General features: G+C 46.2%; 1 protein-coding gene across 4 annotated transcripts in view; it reads left to right on the forward strand.

Annotated features, from left to right (window-relative positions):
- LOC117353586 (NFX1-type zinc finger-containing protein 1-like) overlaps positions 1 to 5,206 on the forward strand; it is a 299,791-nt gene extending 294,585 nt beyond the window's left edge. For all 4 annotated transcript variants that reach the window (XM_033929706.1, XM_033929708.1, XM_033929705.1 and 1 more), the window contains one exon: positions 2,484 to 5,206. In XM_033929706.1, coding sequence (XP_033785597.1) covers positions 2,484 to 4,721 — 2,238 coding nt within the window. In that variant the 3' untranslated portion in view covers positions 4,722 to 5,206. The remainder of the gene's footprint in view (positions 1 to 2,483) is intronic.
- The last annotated feature ends 14,177 nt before the right edge of the window (positions 5,207 to 19,383 follow it).

Consider the following 19,383-nt stretch of genomic DNA (forward strand, 5'->3'; position numbering starts at 1 on the left):
CTTGGTCTCATTTCTCACCCATACAATGGTCAGACTTCAACAATCTATATAATAAATACAGTCATGCAGCCTGTGACCTCAATCATTGCCCCCCATACCTTCTGAAAATCTCAAGTACATTATTCCGCTCCTTGCTTCTACAGTGGATACAATCTTTACTATTAGATGGTCATTTCCCACAAGAACTCAGCAAAATCATCATAACTCCGATATTAAAAGACCCCAAAGGAGCAACGGACCAACCATCCAACTACAGAACCGTTGCGTCAATCCCACTGTACGTCAAGCTGATGGAAGGCCTCGTAGCCAAAACCTTAACCTCATACCTAGACAAACACAATCTATTCTACCCCACACAGTCAGGCTTCAGAGCCAACCATAGCACAGAGATCCTACTAGGAACACTAATGGACACTGCCAGACAATACCTGTGTACAGGCAAGAAAATCCTGCTCATACAACTAGACCTTTCTGCAGCCTTCGACCTGGTTGATCACGGCATTCTCATACAAACTCTAGACTCCATTAGAATCTCAGACAAGGTACTTTCATGGTTCAAAGGCTTCCTACAATCCAGAACCTGCAGGGTTAAAACGAAGCAAGAAAAATCAGAACCCTGGTTCAACCCCTGCGGAGTACCCCAGGGATCACTCCTGTCACCTACACTATTTAATATATACATAGCCTCCCTCAGCTTCTACCTAGACAAACCTGGCATAACCTCATACAGCTATGCAGATGACATCACTATTCTCCTCCCCTTCGACCACCCAGAACCCGCCATGATAAGCACTATACAAAGAACTTGTGAAACAGTAGCAACATGGATGACTGAACACAAATTAAAACTTAACCCGGACAAAACAAACTTCATCCTCCTACAAAACAATAAAACTCCTCCCTTAACAAATCTAGTAATAAGCTCGATCTCATACCCTATTCAACCCACACTAAAACTTCTGGGAGTAATAATTGACAGAGGCTGTACCATGCAACCACAGATCAACAAAGTAATAAAAGCATCATTTGTGACCATGAGAAATCTAAGACAAATCCGAAAATTCTTCGACAGGAAACAATTCCAACTGTTGGTGCAATCCCTTATCCCTTATTGGACTAATAGACTACTGCAACATACTTTACCTCCCATGTACAGTGACCATGATAAAACAATTACAAACTATACAAAATACAGCCCTAACTCTCATCTACTCGTTGAAAAAATATGACCACATCACAGAAGCATACCAGGACTCTCACTGGCTCCCTATACAGGCAAGAGTATACTTCAAATTCTACTGCCTACTATTCAAAGCCATTAACGGAGAAAGCCCAACCTACTGGAACAACCGACTAACTCAGTACTCCTCATCCAGGCACAGGAGAACCCACTCACTTTTCACACACCCACCATCCAAAAATGTCAAACGAAAAAAACTATATGACAACCTAATTGCCACCAAAGCAGCTAAACTGGACAGACAAATCACCAATCTGTTATCGACCACAGACTACAAAACCTTCAAGAAAGATACTAAAACCCTACTCTTCAAAAAATACATAAAACCTATCTAACACGACCAGTTCCTATCTAAACACGACCAGTTCCTACCTGAACCCCACTTCTAATTACCCAACTAATGGTAAAATGCCTCTATCTACCCATCTCTTACCACCTTAAAATCCCGACAACTCTTTGGTAATTCTTATTACCCAACATTTATCACTGTAAGATAACGACAATTCTTTGGTAATTCTTATGTAATTCTTATGACATCTATTATGCTATTCCTGTAAATTTTTATGTAAACTTTTTATGTAATCTCTGAAAACTTTTATGTAATCCGCCTTGAACCGCAAGGTATTGGCGGAATAGAAATCACTAATGTAATGTAATGAAATGACAAAACACAGGATGGCAGCCAGCCCAGCATGGCAGACAGTCACATATAAAAGCATAGCATAGCAAGATAAACATAGCATTACAAGTGTAGCAAACATAGCATGGCAGACATTGTGTCATATATACAGTATAGATAGATATAAAACATAACATGGCAAAATAAAACACGTTAGTATTATATATACAAATGTACAGTGGAAACAGTGTGGCAAAACAGTATAAAAATGCTTGAGTACATGAATAAACTCATGTAAACTGTTCTGAGCTCTCCTGGGAGAACGGTATAAAAAAAATTGAATAAATAAATATATACAAATGTGGCTAAACTAGTCTGACGTGTCAGTATGGCGCTCAACATGGTAGAACCCAGCACAGTGGGCATGGGATAGCAAATATTAAGTTATAGATACAGCATGTTAATTTGTGGCATGGTAGACTGATAATACTGAATTGATCCTCCTTTCCTCACTGCCTGTGTGATTTCCTTACCCTTTGCCCCTTCTGCTTCTAAAGTAGGCATGCAGACTATATCAATGAATTTGATCCTATATATCTCACAAGCTTTGTTCTTCTTTAACAGGGAGTTGCCACCAACTTGTTCTTTGTACAGCACGAGCACCTGGAAGAACACATCAGAGAGGGCAAAAGTCACAAGAATGTTCATGAAGCTGCCTTTGTGAAATCCCTCTGCCGTTATTTTATAAACCAGGGCTATAACAGGTCACAGATCACAGTCCTTACCACATACAGTGGACAGCTGCACTGCTTAAGAAAACTGATGCCCAAGGCAGATTTTGAGGGTGTCAGAGTCTGTGTGGTTGACAAATACCAAGGGGAAGAGAATGATATTATCCTCCTCTCATTAGTGAGAAGCAACATAGAAGGGAGGGCGGGATTCCTTCAGATACCAAATCGCATCTGTGTGGCTTTGTCAAGGGCCAAAAAAGGATTATTTTGTATAGGGAACATGAAGATGCTCTCTGGAATTCTTCTGTGGAGCAAAATTATGGACGTGCTGACCCAAAATGGGCACATAGGAAAGGAGTTAAAGCTGTGTTGTGAAAATCATCCCAACCACACATGTAATGTGTCCAAGGCAGAGGACTTTTCTAAAGTTCCTGAAGGTGGGTGCATGGACCCCTGTGAATACCGGATGACCTGTGGGCATGTTTGCCCATTAACGTGCCATCCATATGACCCAGAGCACAAAGAAATTATGTGTATAAAGCCATGTGTAAAGATTTTATGTGAAGATGGACACAAGTGTGAGAAGCAGTGCTTTAAGGAATGTGGAAGCTGCCAAGTACTGGTGAAGAAGGTAATTCCAAAGTGTGAGCATATTCAAGATGTCCCATGTTCAGTGCTACCACAAAAGTTTTCGTGCAGAGAGCCATGCCCTCGAACACTGTCCTGTGGCCACAGATGTATCCGTTTTTGTGGTGAGAAGTGCACCTTCAATTGCCCTGAAAAGTTAACAGAACAACTGGAGTGTGGTCATAGCAAAGTAATAATGTGTTATGAAAAACAGGAGGCAGAAAACAAAGGAAAGAGAATTCAGTGCTCTAAGAGGTGTTTAGCAAAGCTTGAATGTGGTCATTTTTGTGGGGGAACTTGTAGTAAGTGCTCAAAAGGCCAATTGCATGTGGTTTGTGTAGAGCAGTGTAATATCATTAATATTTGCTCTCATCGCTGTGAAGCAGCATGCTCCGAGGATTGCATTCATTGCCTATGTTCCTGTGAGAACAAATGTTTCCACAGAGTGTGCTCTGGTAAGTGTAGTGATCCATGCTCTCCATGCACAAAGCCTTGTGGATGGAAGTGTAAGCACTCTGAGTGCACAAATCTTTGCTATGAGCCTTGCAACAGAGATCCCTGTAATATGCCTTGTCTTAAAAAGCTCCACTGTAGCCATCCTTGCATTGGTCTCTGTGCTGACCCTTGCCCCCAAAAATGCAGGGATTGTGATGCACCAGAAGTAAATGAGTTATTTTTTGGCAAAGAAGCTGATCCTGAGTCACGGTTTATTCAGTTAAGAGATTGCAAACATATCTTTGAAGTGACAGAATTCACAAAGTGGATGAACCAGGATGATGGGGATGGCATTATCAAACTCAAATGCTGTCCTAAATGCTTAATTCCCATTCGACATAATTTACGATATGGTGAAATGATTAAGAGGACCCTGGCTGACATTGAAGTGGTGAAGAAAGAAATTGTGAAGATATGGACAAATCAGTTAGAGGAGTTTCTCACTGAAAATGAAAACAATTTGAATTATTTTTCTTGTATCACTGAAGCAATGGAAAACTTGATGAATCTCGGTGCTACAATCAGATCCATTACACTAATAAGTGAAAAAATAAATTACTTTTCTAAGATGGGGAAGATTAAAAGGAAAGCTGAACAGCTATCTCTGTTAGATCAACGTCGTGTGAACAAAAAAATTGATTCTCTTTGTAAATTAATTGAAAAGGCCACAAGCAAAATGGATGTTCTAAAAGAACAGCCAAATTTATTCAGAATGGCACTTTTTGTAGAAAGCTGCTGCCTCAAGAAAACCACATTGGCAGTAAATTGCATATCTTCCCATTTGATTTCAGCCGAGTTAACAGAAGAAGAAATTAAGGAAATACATGACCAAATCACAAAAATGAGTTCTGTTCCACTGTACCTTGTAATGCAGGTGCAAGATAAGAAAGGAATCCTTGATACAAGAGTTCTCAGACAAGGGCATTGGTGCAAATGCTCTGGAGGGCATATTTTCAGTACCTTGATTCATCACTCCTGTCCACAGTGTAGTTCTAAAGATAATAAATAATAGGGAAAATAAGATCCATGGAGCCCCAGTTCCCCTTCCAACTCCTACCACAGATCACAGCCCTGCTTCACTTCCCCCTTCCTCCCCCTCCCCCCTTCATTTCAGGTGCCTAAGTTTATGGAGAATCAAGACACGCTCTGCCCATTAAAATGCCCACTTATGCATTTGGCGCTACTAAGCACCATGTGATAGGCGCAACAGCTTCTGTTCTAGAGATCTTAGGATAATCTTGTTCATTCTATAATAACTGATCTAAAATATTATATGAGAAGCTTGTACAAGAACAAGAATATGATGGGAGAATAGAGAAAATGCTGTATTATACAGCATTATATAAATACTTTTAGAGATGCCTTTTTGTACTAATTTTTGGGCTAGATTTATTAAAGTGTTTTACTTTATTGTGTAATAATGCACATTGTTGACAGTAGGTTCTGTTATTCTGTGGACTAAAAACACATGCATTAAATTAATTTGATAATACACCAGCAAATCTAATCCTTTGTAAATAATATCCATCTCGATCTTTCAAGTATTTCAGTGTGAATACATTACCAGTTCATCAGCACATGAATGGCATTCACAAATATTTAATCAGTTTACTGAAGTGTTTAGATCTTAATTATTAACAAGGTATCAATATATTAAGAAGAAAAAGAATTACCTTTGAAAGCTAATCTAATCATACTCTACTGATTCATTTGGTTTTTTATTTCTACATATCTCCTTTACTGTTTGATGTTGTTCTGGAACCCTTGTTATTGGCTATAGAGTAGGCAAGGGAGATTCAGGGTATTCCTTATGCAGGTCAGGAATATAAAGTCTCTGCGTATGCAGATGATATTTTGCTTCATTTGAGGAATCCTGAAACGACCATTCCAACTTAACTAGATTTAATTGATAGATTTGGGAAATTTTCAGGGTATAAAATAAATTGGAGTAAATCAGAGGTTCTTCCGCTTAATGTACATTGTCCAAAAGGATTATTTGATTCATTCCCCTTTCTTTAGAAGGAAGAGGGTATACAATATTTAGGAGTTTGGATTTATAAAATGTTGGAAGAAACAATGAAAGTAAATGAAAAAACTTTATTGCTAAAGGTCACAGAAATGTGTGAGCAATGGAACCCCTTACATCTGTCTTGGTAGGGGAGAGTTCAAACAGTTACCGAATGGGTATGTTGCCATGTTTTTTCAGGGGTCCTTTTTACAAGAAATTAAATAGTATTCTTACTAAATTTATTTGGCTGGGGAAAGCTTTGAGAATTGCTTTAGTATCTTTACAAAAACCAATTGCGGCGGGAGGGGTAAATTTTCCCAATTTTTCTAGGTACCATCAAGCCTATATTATGCTTCAGGGTATGTATTGGATCCTCCCTGAGCTCATGGAAAATCTTTCAGACTGGTTATGGTTGGAATGGCCATGGTTGGAATGGCCGGGTCAGACTATAGGTCCATCCTGCCCAGCAGTCCGCTCCCGCGGCGGCCCAAACAGGTCACGACCTGTCTGAATCACCAGAAGGGGCTCCCTTGCCACCTTGGTTTCTCATTGAAGTCCTATCTTCCCATCGAAGTCCTAACCCTCCGGTCTTGCACATGCACGACCTGATTGGGTTTCTATACTTATTACCTGGTTTGCTTTCTATACTTGTGTTACATCCCAGCACCTCTCTCAGTATCCCACGATCCCTTTATCCCTCAGAAATCCGTCCAATCCCTGTTTGAATCCCTGTATCAGGCAGAGTACGATACAGGGATTCAAACAGGGATTGGACGGATTTCTGAGGGATAAAGGGATCGTGGGATACTGAGAGAGGTGCTGGGATGTAACACAAGTATAGAAAGCTAACCAGGTAATAAGTATAGAAACCCAATCAGGTTGTGCATGTGCAAGACCGGAGGGTTAGGACTTCGATGGGAAGATAGGACTTCAATGAGAAACCAAGGTGGCAAGGGAGCCCCTTCTGGTGATTCAGACAGGTCGTGACCTGTTTGGGCCGCCGCGGGAGCGGACTGCTGGGCAGGATGGACCTATGGTCTGACCCGGTGGAAGCACTGCTTATGTTCTTATGTTCCTGTCTCCATTGAGATTGTCACGTTTTGAGTATCAAGCTACCTAGGTTGTATAAGGACAATAGAATTTTATTAGACACTTGGGAGACATTAAAATTTATTAATAATTTAACACCTATTCCGGTTCATAAATACACCTGTCAGTCCCTTTACTGAACTCCAAGATTCAAATTGGCAGATTCAAGGTCACCTGGAAGCATTGGATGAAGGCGGGCATATGTATTCTGGATGATGTAATATCAGATGGAAAAATGCTTGACTTTTCACAACTGCAACAAACATTTGTCATTGCTAAATCTCTAAATTAAAGGTGGTTGCAGTTGAAGCTTTCACCAATATTATTTAACCTCTATATGATCATTCTTAATATTTTTAAGTTGTCTACTTGTGAAACCTTACTCACGTATGCTGATGACATTTTTATCCTGATAGAGATAGATCTGAATACTACTGATTTAGTGCCTATAGTAAATCTTTGTATCTCAAAACTTCTAATGTGGGCCCAGTCTATTCGGATAAAATTGAATGCATCTAAGACAAAACTGCTGTGGCTCGGCCCAAAATTGGATTGTCTCCCTAGTTCTGTAGTACTGGCTTCTGGATCCTCCCTACAAATTGAGTTTTCTGCTAAGATCCTAGGAGTCCTCCTCAACTCCTCACTTTCCTTCAAGGATCAAATCAACTCTGTGATTAAGAAATGCTTTTTCAACTTACGCATGCTGAGGAAGGTCAGACACCTTCTTCATCAACACCATTTTTCCATCTTGGTTCAGTCGATTATTTTATCTCACCTTGACTATTGCAATGCCCTTTACCTCACTATTACAAAAACCTGTCTTTCTAGACTACAATTGGTCCAGAATACAGCTGCTAGATTGATTTTCAGGAAATGCAAGTTTCATTCAACTTGTACCATCTTTTAATCTTTGTAAACCGCATAGAACTTCACGGTCCTGCGGTATATAAGCTGTTATTATCATTATCATGTGACCCCATTTGCTTTATAATCTTCACTGGCTCCCTGTATATTTTAGAATCCAGTTTAAATGTGCCTTTGTTACTTTTAAAATCCTCTGGTATTTTTACACCCCTAGTTCCTTTGTCTTGGAACTCTTATAGATTCTCTTTTGCAAGGGGTGATCAACAATTCAAGCTGTCTTGTTCATCTAGTAACGGTATTAAAAGAATCAAGACTCTTGGTCAATCTGTGTCTTTTAAGTTTACTCAACTTTGGAATGACCTTCCACTTCGCTTAAAAAGTTCTGGTTCCTGTCCCTTTTTTCGTAAGTCTCTGAAAACCATTCTGTTTACTAAACATTTTGGAAACTAATTTTTCTTGATAATTCTCTATATGCCCTTATTGGCCTAACTTAATCATTGTAAACCGAGTCGAGCTTTCCTGGATTGAAGTCTCAGTATACAAAACTAAGCATTAGATTAGATTAGATTAGATTCCGAAGGGGTTTCCTGATTGGCAAAATCTTAAAAATCAGTATAATTTACTGGTCCTATGCTTCCAGACGGATTTCCTGGGACACAAGGCTGCTCAGTGGTACAAATTAATATCTGAATTTTTGGATAAGCAAAAACTGGTCTTCATGACATTTGGAGAATTGAGATAAAGCATCAGATTACTGCATCTCAATGGCCACGAACCTAGACTTGGAGGATGAGATGCATGGTGTCTGCATCTATGAGACAGATGCTGGCACTGTCATCTTGAAGTTGGGACATTGGATCATCTATTGTACTATTGTCCCTTGATACTTAAATTTTGGAGATCCATCTGGGCACAAGTGAACAAATTATTGGAAAAATCCAGTGGCACTGACGTACGATACCATCCTATTTAGTACGGTAATATCTGCTCGGAATAACAAACTTCTTTTTATAATGACAGGGGTTGCCATACAACTTATTTTGAGGAACTGGAAAAACTGGGATCAATTAAATTATACTTTATCCCAGGACAAGCAGGCATGATATTCTCACATGTGGGTGACGTCATCTACGGAGCCCCAGCGCGGACAGCTTTTCAAGCAAACTTGATTGAAGTTTCAAGTTTGCTACACTGCACCATGCATGTGCATGCCTTCTTGCCCACTAGAGGGCGCATCCCCACCTCGTGGTCCTCAGTTCAGTTTTTTCCGCGGAGCCAGAAGCCCTGTGGAAATCGTGCTCTTAACAATTTGCCTTCTGACACCGCGGCGGAGTGTATTCGCTCGGTCGCTGTGCTTGTTTTGTTGTTTTTCTTAGTTTCTCGGTTGTTTTTTGTCAAAAAAAAAAAAATAAAAATTTTGTTCCGTTCGGCTCCGGGGGCTCATTCGTTCCCGGCCTTTTTGGTTTCATGTCCCGTCCCTTGACGGGCTTTAAAAAGTGCTCCCGGTGTGATCGGTTGCTCTCGATTACCGATCCACACCGGTGGTGCTTGATTTGTCTTGGTCCTGAGCACCCTACGGACACCTGTGATAGGTGCTCCGCCGCCGCCGTGCCCGAATGGCGGAGCTCTTCGCTGTGGACCCCGTGGCGGGGAAGGCCTCGACGTCGGCCCCGGCCTTGACCTCGGCCTCGGGTCCCTCGACCTCGCTGCGCGCTTCGACTTCGTCCAAGCCTGCTACCTCGACGAAGCCTGCCCAGGGTAAGTCCTCGCTTCCGTCCTCGACTCCAGGGTCTGCGAAGAAGCCATCCTCGGGCTCCTCGACGGCGGGTGGGTCGTCCTCTGCCCCGCCCCGAGTGCCGAAGTCGGGTACCCCGAGGGAATACTCGAGACCGAGGTCGCCCTCCAGGGAGCACCCTACGGCCCCGGACCTACCCGCCATGATGGGGGTTCCGGCCTTCCAGGACTTGCTCCGAGCGCTGATTGCCTCGGAGTTGTCCAGGGCCCTCACGCACCTGCAGCAGGCTTCGGCCTCGAAGGCCCCGACGTCGACCTCGGCTGCCCCGGCGTCGGCGGCCTCGGTCTCGGTGCCCTCGGCTTCGGCCCCCGGGGTGCTCCCGGCCTTGACCCCGACCTTGCCCTCGACCTCAGCCTCAGTCGACCAACCTGAGAAGAGCGTGCGGCCTCGGGACAAGGTGCGTCGGGTTAGGAGGATCTCTTCCACTTCGTCTTCATCGAGGTCCTCCCGGGGCTCCTCGCCCTCGGGTCGGCCTCGGGCGAGGCGCCGGCCGAGGAAGCCCAAGCGTTCTCGGGGTTCTTCTCGGAGACGCGGTCGCTCCTCGCCGACCGGGGGTGAGACATTGCGTGTCTCGGAGCTCTGCCTCGACAATCCGAGGCTTTTCTGGTCCTCCGAGGGAAGGGGTTCGAGAGACTCCTTGCCGAGACGGAGGGGGCGTGCCTCGGTGCCTCGTACCCCGGGGACTTCCCCCAAGGGCTCCTCGGGGCATAGGCGGTCCCCGACCCCCTCCAGGTCGCTGGGTGTGGCCTCCTGGGGATCGCGGTCTGGTAGGGAGCCTCGATATTCCCGCGAGGCCTCCCCCTCTTTCTTGGCGGCGCGGGTTTCGCGAACTCCTTCCCCGCCTTCCAAGCCCTCTTCCTTTTCAAAATTCGTGCAGGATATGGGACGTGCTTTGGACCTGGACTTACTCGCAGGTTCTCAGTATACGAAGGAGTTTTTGGAGGAGCAGGACTTGCCCTCTCCCCCGAGAAAAACTCCTCGTCTGCCTCTCAATAAGGTCCTACACCAGACCTTCCTGAGAAATTTGGACTCCCCTTTTACAGTCACAGCGGTGCCGTCTAAGATGGAGTCCAAGTACCGGACCATCCCATGTAAGGGCTTCGAGAAAGCACAACTGTCTCACCAGTCGTTGCTCGTCGAGTCGGCGCTGAAGAAATCACAGCCCTCAAGGGTCTCGGCGGCGGTCCCTCCCGGACGGGAAGGGCGGACCCTGGACAAGTTTGGTCGCCGCCTCTATTCAAATTCATTGATGGCTACTAGAGTCCTCAATTATGCCTTTACATTTTCCTCCTATCTTCGACACATGGTGAAAGACTTGCCCCGCTATTATGGGGTCATGCCAGATTCCCATAAGGAAGGTTTTGCTACTTTCATGGCCAACTTGTCCCAATTGCATCTGTACTTGTTCCACGCAGTTTATGACGCATTTGAACTGGCCTCGAGGGTCTCCGCCTTTGCTGTGGTGATGCGCCGGCTGGCATGGCTCCGTACGGTTGATATGGACCCGAACTTGCAGGAGCGTCTGGCCAATCTACCGTGCGTTGGCTCGGAATTGTTTGATGAGTCCCTGGAGGCGGCGACCAAACGACTGTCGGAACATGAGCGCTCCATCGCCTCTTTGGTCCGTCCTAAACCTCGGGCCCCGCCGCAGAAACCATTCAGACCTCCCCCGCGGCGGTACCCATATAAGTCCACGCCGGCATTCTCTAGGCCTCCGCCCCGGCACCCCCCGCAACAGGGTAGAGCGGGCCAACCAAAACCTCAGGCGCAGGGGGCGTCTAAGCCGGCGCCGTCTTTTTGACGTGATGTGCGGAAGGGGGCGGGCCCCCTCCGCACTCTCGCTGGACCACCTGCCCATCAGGGGTCGGCTGCGGGCCTTTCATGTGGCCTGGACCGAGATCACCTCAGATGCTTGGGTGCTCCGGATCATCTCCGAGGGCTACTCATTAAATTTCTCAGCCACGCCGCCGGAACATCCGCCGGGGACCTCTACGTGCAATCGAGCCCAGCTTCCTCTTCTCCTTGCGGAAGCCAGGGCCTTGTTGAGCCTTCAGGCGGTGGAGCCGGTACCCCCCGACCAGCGGGGGCGGGGGTTTTACTCTCGTTACTTTTTGGTCCCAAAGAAGACCGGGGACTTACGTCCCATTTTGGACCTTCTGAAGCTCAACAAGTTCCTGGTCCGGGAGAAGTTCCGTATGTTGACGCTTCCGGGTTTGTACCCTCTTTTGGAGGAAGGGGACTGGATGTGCTCCCTGGACTTGAAGGAAGCATATACTCATGTTCCGGTGCATCCAGCCTTCCGCAAGTTCTTACGGTTTCAGGTGGGGGAGTCGCACCTTCAATATCGGGTCCTCCCCTTCGGACTAGCTTCGTCCCCTTGGGTCTTCACGAAGTGTATGGTGGTAGTCGCTGCAGCCCTGAGATCTCAGGGGCTACAGGTCTTTCCCTACCTGGACGATTGGCTGATCAAGGCGTCGACCAGGGAGCGGGTTATCTCAGCGACCCAACAGACTATCATCTTCCTTCAACGTCTGGGGTTCGAAGTGAACTTTCCCAAGTCTCAGATGTGCCCGGCTCAATCCCTTCAGTTTATCGGAGCCGTGCTGGACACGGTTCGCCTCCGTTCGTTCCTCCCCCCCTCGGTTGGAGGCCCTGCTTCGATTGAGTCGCCAGGTTTCGCTGATGCCCGTAGTATCGGCTCAGTGCATGATGATTCTTCTGGGCCACATGGCATCGACGGTCCACGTCACTCCGTTCGCCCGCTTGCATCTGAGGCTTCCTCAGTGGACCTTGGCCTCGCAGTGGCGTCAGGATCGCGACCCAGTCTCTTGTCCGATAACGGTGACTCCTTCTTTGAGACGCTCGCTCCGATGGTGGACCAACTCTTCCAATCTTTCCGGGGGTTTGCTCTTTCTCGTTCCTCCGCATCGCAAGGTCCTGACCACGGACTCCTCGGAGTACTCGTGGGGGGCTCATCTCGACGGTCTGCGGACTCAGGGTCTATGGTCGGCAGAGGACCGTCTTTGTCACATCAATGTGTTGGAGCTTCGTGCCATTTTTCTGGCGGCTCGAGCGTTCTGCCACTTGCTACACGATCAGGTAGTCCTCGTGCAGATGGACAACCAGGTGGCAATGTATTATGTGAACAAGCAGGGGGGAACGGGCTCTTGGTCCCTGTGCCGGGAAGCCCTGCGCCTTTGGGAATGGGCGGTCTCCCAGAACATCTTCCTACGTGCGGTTTACTTTCAGGGAGAGAGGAACTGTCTGGCAGACAAACTCAGTCGTCTTCTCCATCCGCACGAGTGGTCGCTGAACTCCCTGGTTCTGCGCAAGGTCTTCGACCGCTGGGGAACTCCTCAGGTGGATCTGTTTGCCTCCCCGGAGACTCGCAAACTGCCCCTCTATTGTTCTCGGATGTACTCCCGGGACAGTCTCGAGGCCGATGCCTTCCTTCTCGACTGGGGGTGGGGAGGTTCCTTTATGCGTTCCCTCCTTTTCCTCTGATCTTGAGAACGTTGGTACATCTCAAATCGACCAGAGCCACTATGATTCTCATTGCGCCTCGTTGGCCGCGGCAGACTGGTTCTCCCTGCTCCTTCAACTCAGTGTCAGGGAGCCTCTGCTTCTGCCTGTTTTTCCCTCTCTGCTGTCTCAGAGTCGGGGTTCGCTGTTGCATCCCAATCTTCAGTCTTTACATCTGACCGCTTGGTTCCTTTCCCCTTGACTTTGGTTCCTGTTTCTCAGTCAGTGAGGGAGATTTTGGAAGCCTCGCGCAAGGTCTCGACTAGGCTTTGCTATTCCCAGAAGTGGACCAGATTTTCATCCTGGTGTTCCTCGAACCATCTGGACCCGAGTTCGGTTCCAGTGTCTTCGGTGCTGGAATATTTGTTGCATCTGTCTAAGTCTGGGCTGAAGACGACTTCCATTCGGGTGCATCTCAGTGCCATTGCGGCGTTCCATCGGCATCTCGAGGGTCGGTCTCTTTCTCTTCATCCTTTGGTAACTCATTTCATGAGGGGTCTCGTGAATGTTCATCCTCCTCTGAAACCTCCTCCTGTAGTTTGGGATCTTAATGTGGTCTTAGCTCAACTGATGAAGCCTCCTTTTGAGCCTATCGACAAATCTCATCTTAAGTTTCTCACTTGGAAGGTGGTCTTTTTGCTTGCGCTCACGTCCGCTCATCGGATTAGTGAGCTGCAGGCTTTGGTTGCGGATCCACCTTTTACTGTGTTTCATCATGACAAGGTGGTTCTTCGCACCCATCCTAAATTTTTGCCTAAGGTTGTGTCTGATTTCCACCTCAATCAGACCATTGTTCTTCCGGTGTTCTTCCCGAAGCCCCACTCTCATCCTGGTGAGGCGGCGCTTCACACGCTTGACTGTAAGAGGGGTTGGCCTTTTATCTCCAATGTACCAAGTCTCATCGGAAGGTTCCTCAATTGTTTTTGTCCTTTGATCCTAATCGGTTGGGACATCCTGTTTCCAAGCGCACCTTGTCCAACTGGTTGGCTGCTTGTATTTCTTTTTGCTACGCTCAGGCTGGTCTCACGCTCCATGGTTGAGTCACGGGGCATAAGGTCCGGGCTATGGCAGCTTCTGTTGCTTTCCTCCGGTCTACTCCTGTGGAGGACATATGTAAAGCTGCCACTTGGTCTTCGGTTCATACGTTCACCTCCCACTACTGTCTGGACACTTTGTCCAGAAGCTATGGCCGTTTTGGCCAGTCGGTGTTACGTAACCTGTTTTCCTAAATTGCCATCCTCCCACCTGCCCTTTTTTGGTTGGCTTGGAGGTCACCCACATGTGAGAATATCATGTCTACTTGTCCTGGGATAAAGCACAGTTACTTACCGTAACAGGTGTTATCCAGGGACAGCAGGCATATATTCTCACAACCCGCCCTCCTCCCCGGGGATGGCTTCTTTGCTGGTTATGGAACTGAGGACCACGAGGTGGGGATGCGCCCTCTAGTGGGCAAGAAGGCATGCACATGCGTGGTGCAGTGTAGCAAACTTGAAACTTCAATCAAGTTTGCTTGAAAAGCTGTCCGCGCTGGGGCTCTGTAGATGACGTCACCCACATGTGAGAATATATGCCTGCTGTCCCTGGATAACACCTGTTACGATAAGTAACTGTGCTTTTTGGTGGGAATCTCTATGTCACACTTTTAAAATGGAACATATGATGGCCATACAACAGGGACATTATAGGAAATTTATGGATGTTTGGGAGCCATTGACAAAATTCTGTAAGGAGTGATTGTTGATTTTGCCCATTGATAATACATGTCCAGGGTGGGAGGGGGCTGGGAAGATATATTTTTAATTTAAGTGCAAATTGTTGGATATGTAGTGTGGAGGGTGATATATGTATTTGTCATAGAATATAATTTTGATTGAATTTAAGTGATGTTAAAGTATAAAATGACTATATAATATGTTGCACTTATTTTTGGCTTTAAAATGAATAAAGATTAAAAAAAAAAATAAGAGTGGATTAACATGGCTGTTGCACGTATTTCCCACTAAAATCATGCCACCTACTCGACAGTTTCTGTACATGGCCTGTTTTTCCTGATGGCTGCTTTATATTTCCTTCTGAGCATCAATTCCAAACTGTAACTTTACTCTGAGTACTCTGGAGATTTTTGTGTACAGAACTACTACAGAAAGTTTATCTAGTAACTCGGGTAGTCACGAGTTCCCTGCCCTGCTTTCCCCCACCCCACCATTTAATAACTACCACATACTTAGTTACTGGTATACAAGTTTTCAGCTTAGTTAATGCATATAGTGACATCTTAACCCAAGCCAGTTCGAGTTCTTATTGTCCATTTCTCCAACCGGTCTTCATCCTACCAGTTAGAGCCAGCCTGGATGATGATGCGATTAATGTGCCTGTTCAGATCCAACTTGCACCCTTATATTACATTCTACCCAGTAATGCCAGACAATGCTTATATCCCAAATTCACTTTGTTTACTAGCTTTGTAGCTTTACTTCCAGAAGCAACAACACTCCTAAGCCTCACCTTCCCTAATCTGGTACTCATCAAGCAGAGATGGATGGAACAAGAGGAAAAGAGGTTAAAGTGACCTGGCTTACCCTTCTTTACTCCTCCCCACTAACCAAGTAGGCAAGAGACACCTGGTTACCATCACCCCTGGACTTCCTCTAAATCGAGCAGCACCTCTTCTCCACCCAGCATTTACTATGTGCACACTCAGCACTGATGTACAAGGTAACAGCTTTAAGAACATAAGCAGTGCCTCCGCTGGGCCAGACCAGAGGTCCATCGTGCCCAGCAGTCCGCACACGCGGTGGCCCAACAGGTCCAGGACCTGAACTGTAATCCTCTATCTATACCCCTCTATCCCCTTTTCCAGCAGGAAATTGTCCAATCCTTTCTTGAACCCCAGTACTGTACTCTGCCCTATTACCTCCTCTGGAAGCGCATTCCAGGTGTCCACCACACGTTGGGTAAAGAAGAACTTCCTAGCATTCGTTTTGAATCTGTCCCCTTTCAACTTTTCCGAGTGCCCTCTTGTTCTTTTATTTTTCGAAAGTTTGAAGAATCTGTCCCTCTCTACTCTCTCTATACCTTTCATGATCTAGAGAGTAGAGAGGGACAGATTCTTCAAACTTTCGAATAATAAAAGAACAAGAGGGCAATCGGAAAAGTTGAAAGGGGACAGATTCAAAATGAATGCTAGGAAGTTCTTCTTTACCCAACGTGTAATACATATAGGAGGTTGCTAAAATTTAGGCCCATATTTCCATGATTAATGAGCCTATTCTGTAGCAAAGACAAAGGGTTCTGTACCATAGCTATTGCTTCCCATTAGTTACAAATCTGCAAAAGGGTGTCAATCAAAACACTGGAACTCCTCCGCTTCTGCTGTGAAGAACAGCTCCCTCTTCAGTTTTCCTTTCTGCAAGCGAACTCAGAAGGTATGTTCTGCTTTCTTTTTCTTATTTTCTGGCATTTTTGCTCAGAGGTAACCTTGGGCTTATTCTGTTGGGGAAGGAACGCAGTCCTGCATAGGCAGACTGCTGCTTGCAGGCCAATCTCTCTCTCTGGGGTCAGCCTACTTTGAATCCCTTCAAAAGCTCAAGGTCCTATCCCCTGGGAGCTTGCTTGCCTGCTGATATATCAGAGGCTTGAGTGAAGGCTGTGTAGCCCCTGTGTAACAATTATTTGGATATCGGGGAGCCAGCTGTGAATTTTCTCCCCCCAACACATTGCGTGGATTCTCAGGGATAGGAGTCTTTGGACGAGGTCCATCTGACTGGCAGACAGAAGATTTCCAGCAGTGGACTTGTTTCTGGCACATTCTGAAGCAGTAATCCTTTCCCTGCAGGCAGACTCTTCAGTCCTCTAGAGCGTTAGAACCCTAAAATACCCAGAAAGCCCAGTCTGTGGGAAAGAGATCCTGTTCAGAGGCCACATGCAGCGAGAGGCAAAATGCAAGTGCGTAGTGGCAGAAAAGGCCCTAATTCCCCAGTCTAGAGTCTTGCAGGGTCCTTGGGGCCTCCAGTGCAAGGCTTTTCTGATTTTGTAGGTCTTTTGTAGAAAGCCTACTTAACAGGCCCGGGAAGTACTGTACTGCCTGTGAGCATGTCATCTGGGCAACAGGATGTGAAATAGACTGAGTCACCTGGTTTCCCCCTTTTAACCCATACCTGCCAGTCCACCTCTTCTTCCTAGCCTGATCCTACTTTGAGCTTTTCCCTGCCCCGGTGTCCCAGCCCCAGGAGCTGCAACCAACCTCTGGGAGGGGGAAGTACTCCTCTCTCCCCCCTGAGAGGGAGAATAGCACCAAGTTACCATCACCTCTGGGCTTTGACCTGGAGTCTTTCTCATTGCTGATCTACCTAACTCAGACTAAAGAGACGTAAAGAAACACCTTGAACATAATGACAGCTTGGAATCTATTCATGAGCAGACATAGTTCAGTTTCCTTAATGAGATTGCCAAATTATCTCCATATGCATGGAGACATATTGCTTCAGTCATATGTACAGTAACTTTTAAATTTCTTGCCCATCTAACACCTAGGTGGGTTACACTTACACATACATAGTTCATTTACAGGAAAGACAGCTACAACTACACACATCTATAATAATAAAATGCTAAGCGCGCATGCGCACTCTTACCCCGTGTTCCCTGAGATCTGGTCTGTTGGGCTGTGGCCGGTAGGAGTGCGCATGCGCGCTTACCACGCATATATCTCTCTTGCATCGGGCTTGCACACTTGCAATTACCTGACAAAGTTCATTTTTTAGCTCAAAGCCGCCACCGCGACTCCTCTCTCGAACTGCACCAGGCGGAGATCGAGAGAGGAGCCGCGGCGTCGGCTTTGAACTAAAAAATGAACTTTGTCATCCGGAGCCGGCAAATAGGACATCGGGAAAGCTATAGCTTTCCAGCCCCCATCTTCACATCTGTAGAGGGAGAGTACCTTTTACTTTCGGCCACACCTCTATTTCTTTTCTACTCCCCAGCTTTCAAGCCCCCTCTCTCACACTTAAGATATATTTACAGAGCTGGGGGGGATGCGCGAGGCTGCGGCAGCCTTCCTCCCCCGGCTCTCCCACGCTGTGGCTGAGCACTGTCCAAGACTTGCTCAAAATTTAGCATTCACTCCTTTTTTAAATCTGCTCCATAGTAGCTCAAAGCCGCTGCCGCGGCTCCTCTCTCGAACTGCACCAGGCGGGGATCGAGAGAGGAGCCGCAGCGGCGACTTTGAACTAAAAAATGAACTTTGTCAGCCGGAGCCGGCAAATAGGACATCGGGAAAGCTACGGGAAATCTATAAAAACGTTGCCAAAGTTCAACAGAACTTGCGGATCTGTACTGAACGATCTCAAACATAAAGCAACCGTGGCACACAGCAAAAAAAAAATACTGGAGAGACAGACAAACAGGGGAAAAAAAACACAGAAGGACAAAGGAGAGAGAGACGCACAGAAAAAAAACAGACACACATACAGCAGCCAAAGAGACAAACACAGAAAGACCAAAAGTAAGAAATACAGACAGCAGCCAAAGAGATAGACAGAAGGTGATAGTCAAAAAACCACACAGAAAAACAGGGGTCTAAAGAGACAGATTTAAAGAAAAAAAAACTTTGGACAAGGAGAGAGACAAACAGAAAAAAAAGACACACACAGAAGGACGGGACCACAGATACAGATTCATGGAGACACAGAAAAAAACTTACTCTGTTAAACTTCTGATATCTCTGTATGTAGGGTCAACACACAGAGAGAGAGACACACAGCAAAAAAAAAAAAACCCAAAACTTAAAGACTACACACACTATTACCTAATTCAAACAGAATCTTCACAAGGAATATTGTTTATAAGGACATTTTATAGATAAATAAAACCCTTAACAACACACACAGTTTTACACTCCATGCCTTAACGCACAATCTACTATAATAAAACGCTAAGTGTGCATGCGCACTCTTACCTATGTGTTCCATGAAACGTAGGTTGGTAGCAGACAGAAGTGTACATGCACACATAAAACGGTCCCTGCGTCTTGCCGTCTCCCTTACTCTTCACATTCCCCCCTCACTCACAGTAAGTCAGTTTGTTGTTGCCACCCCCCCCCAACACCACACTAACCTCTACACACCTGAACCCCTGTTGACCCTCCCATCCAACCCTCCCACCGTGGTCTGACCCTCCCATCCAAACCTCCCTTTACGCAATTTGGCCGGCTCCCTTAGTCCCTTGCCAGACCCTCCACCTTCCCTTCTCACGGTCTCAAAAAAAATGTGAACTGCTGCAGGAGAATGCTGATGCAGTTGCTGCACAGGGAAGTGTGGGGGGGGGGAGGAAAATGCTGCACAGGGAAGTGGGGTGGGAGGGAAATGCTGCTGCACAGGGAAATGGAGTGGG

Source organism: Geotrypetes seraphini, chromosome 2, assembly GCF_902459505.1.
Source record: "Geotrypetes seraphini chromosome 2, aGeoSer1.1, whole genome shotgun sequence".
Classification (NCBI taxonomy): Eukaryota; Metazoa; Chordata; class Amphibia; order Gymnophiona; family Dermophiidae; genus Geotrypetes; species Geotrypetes seraphini.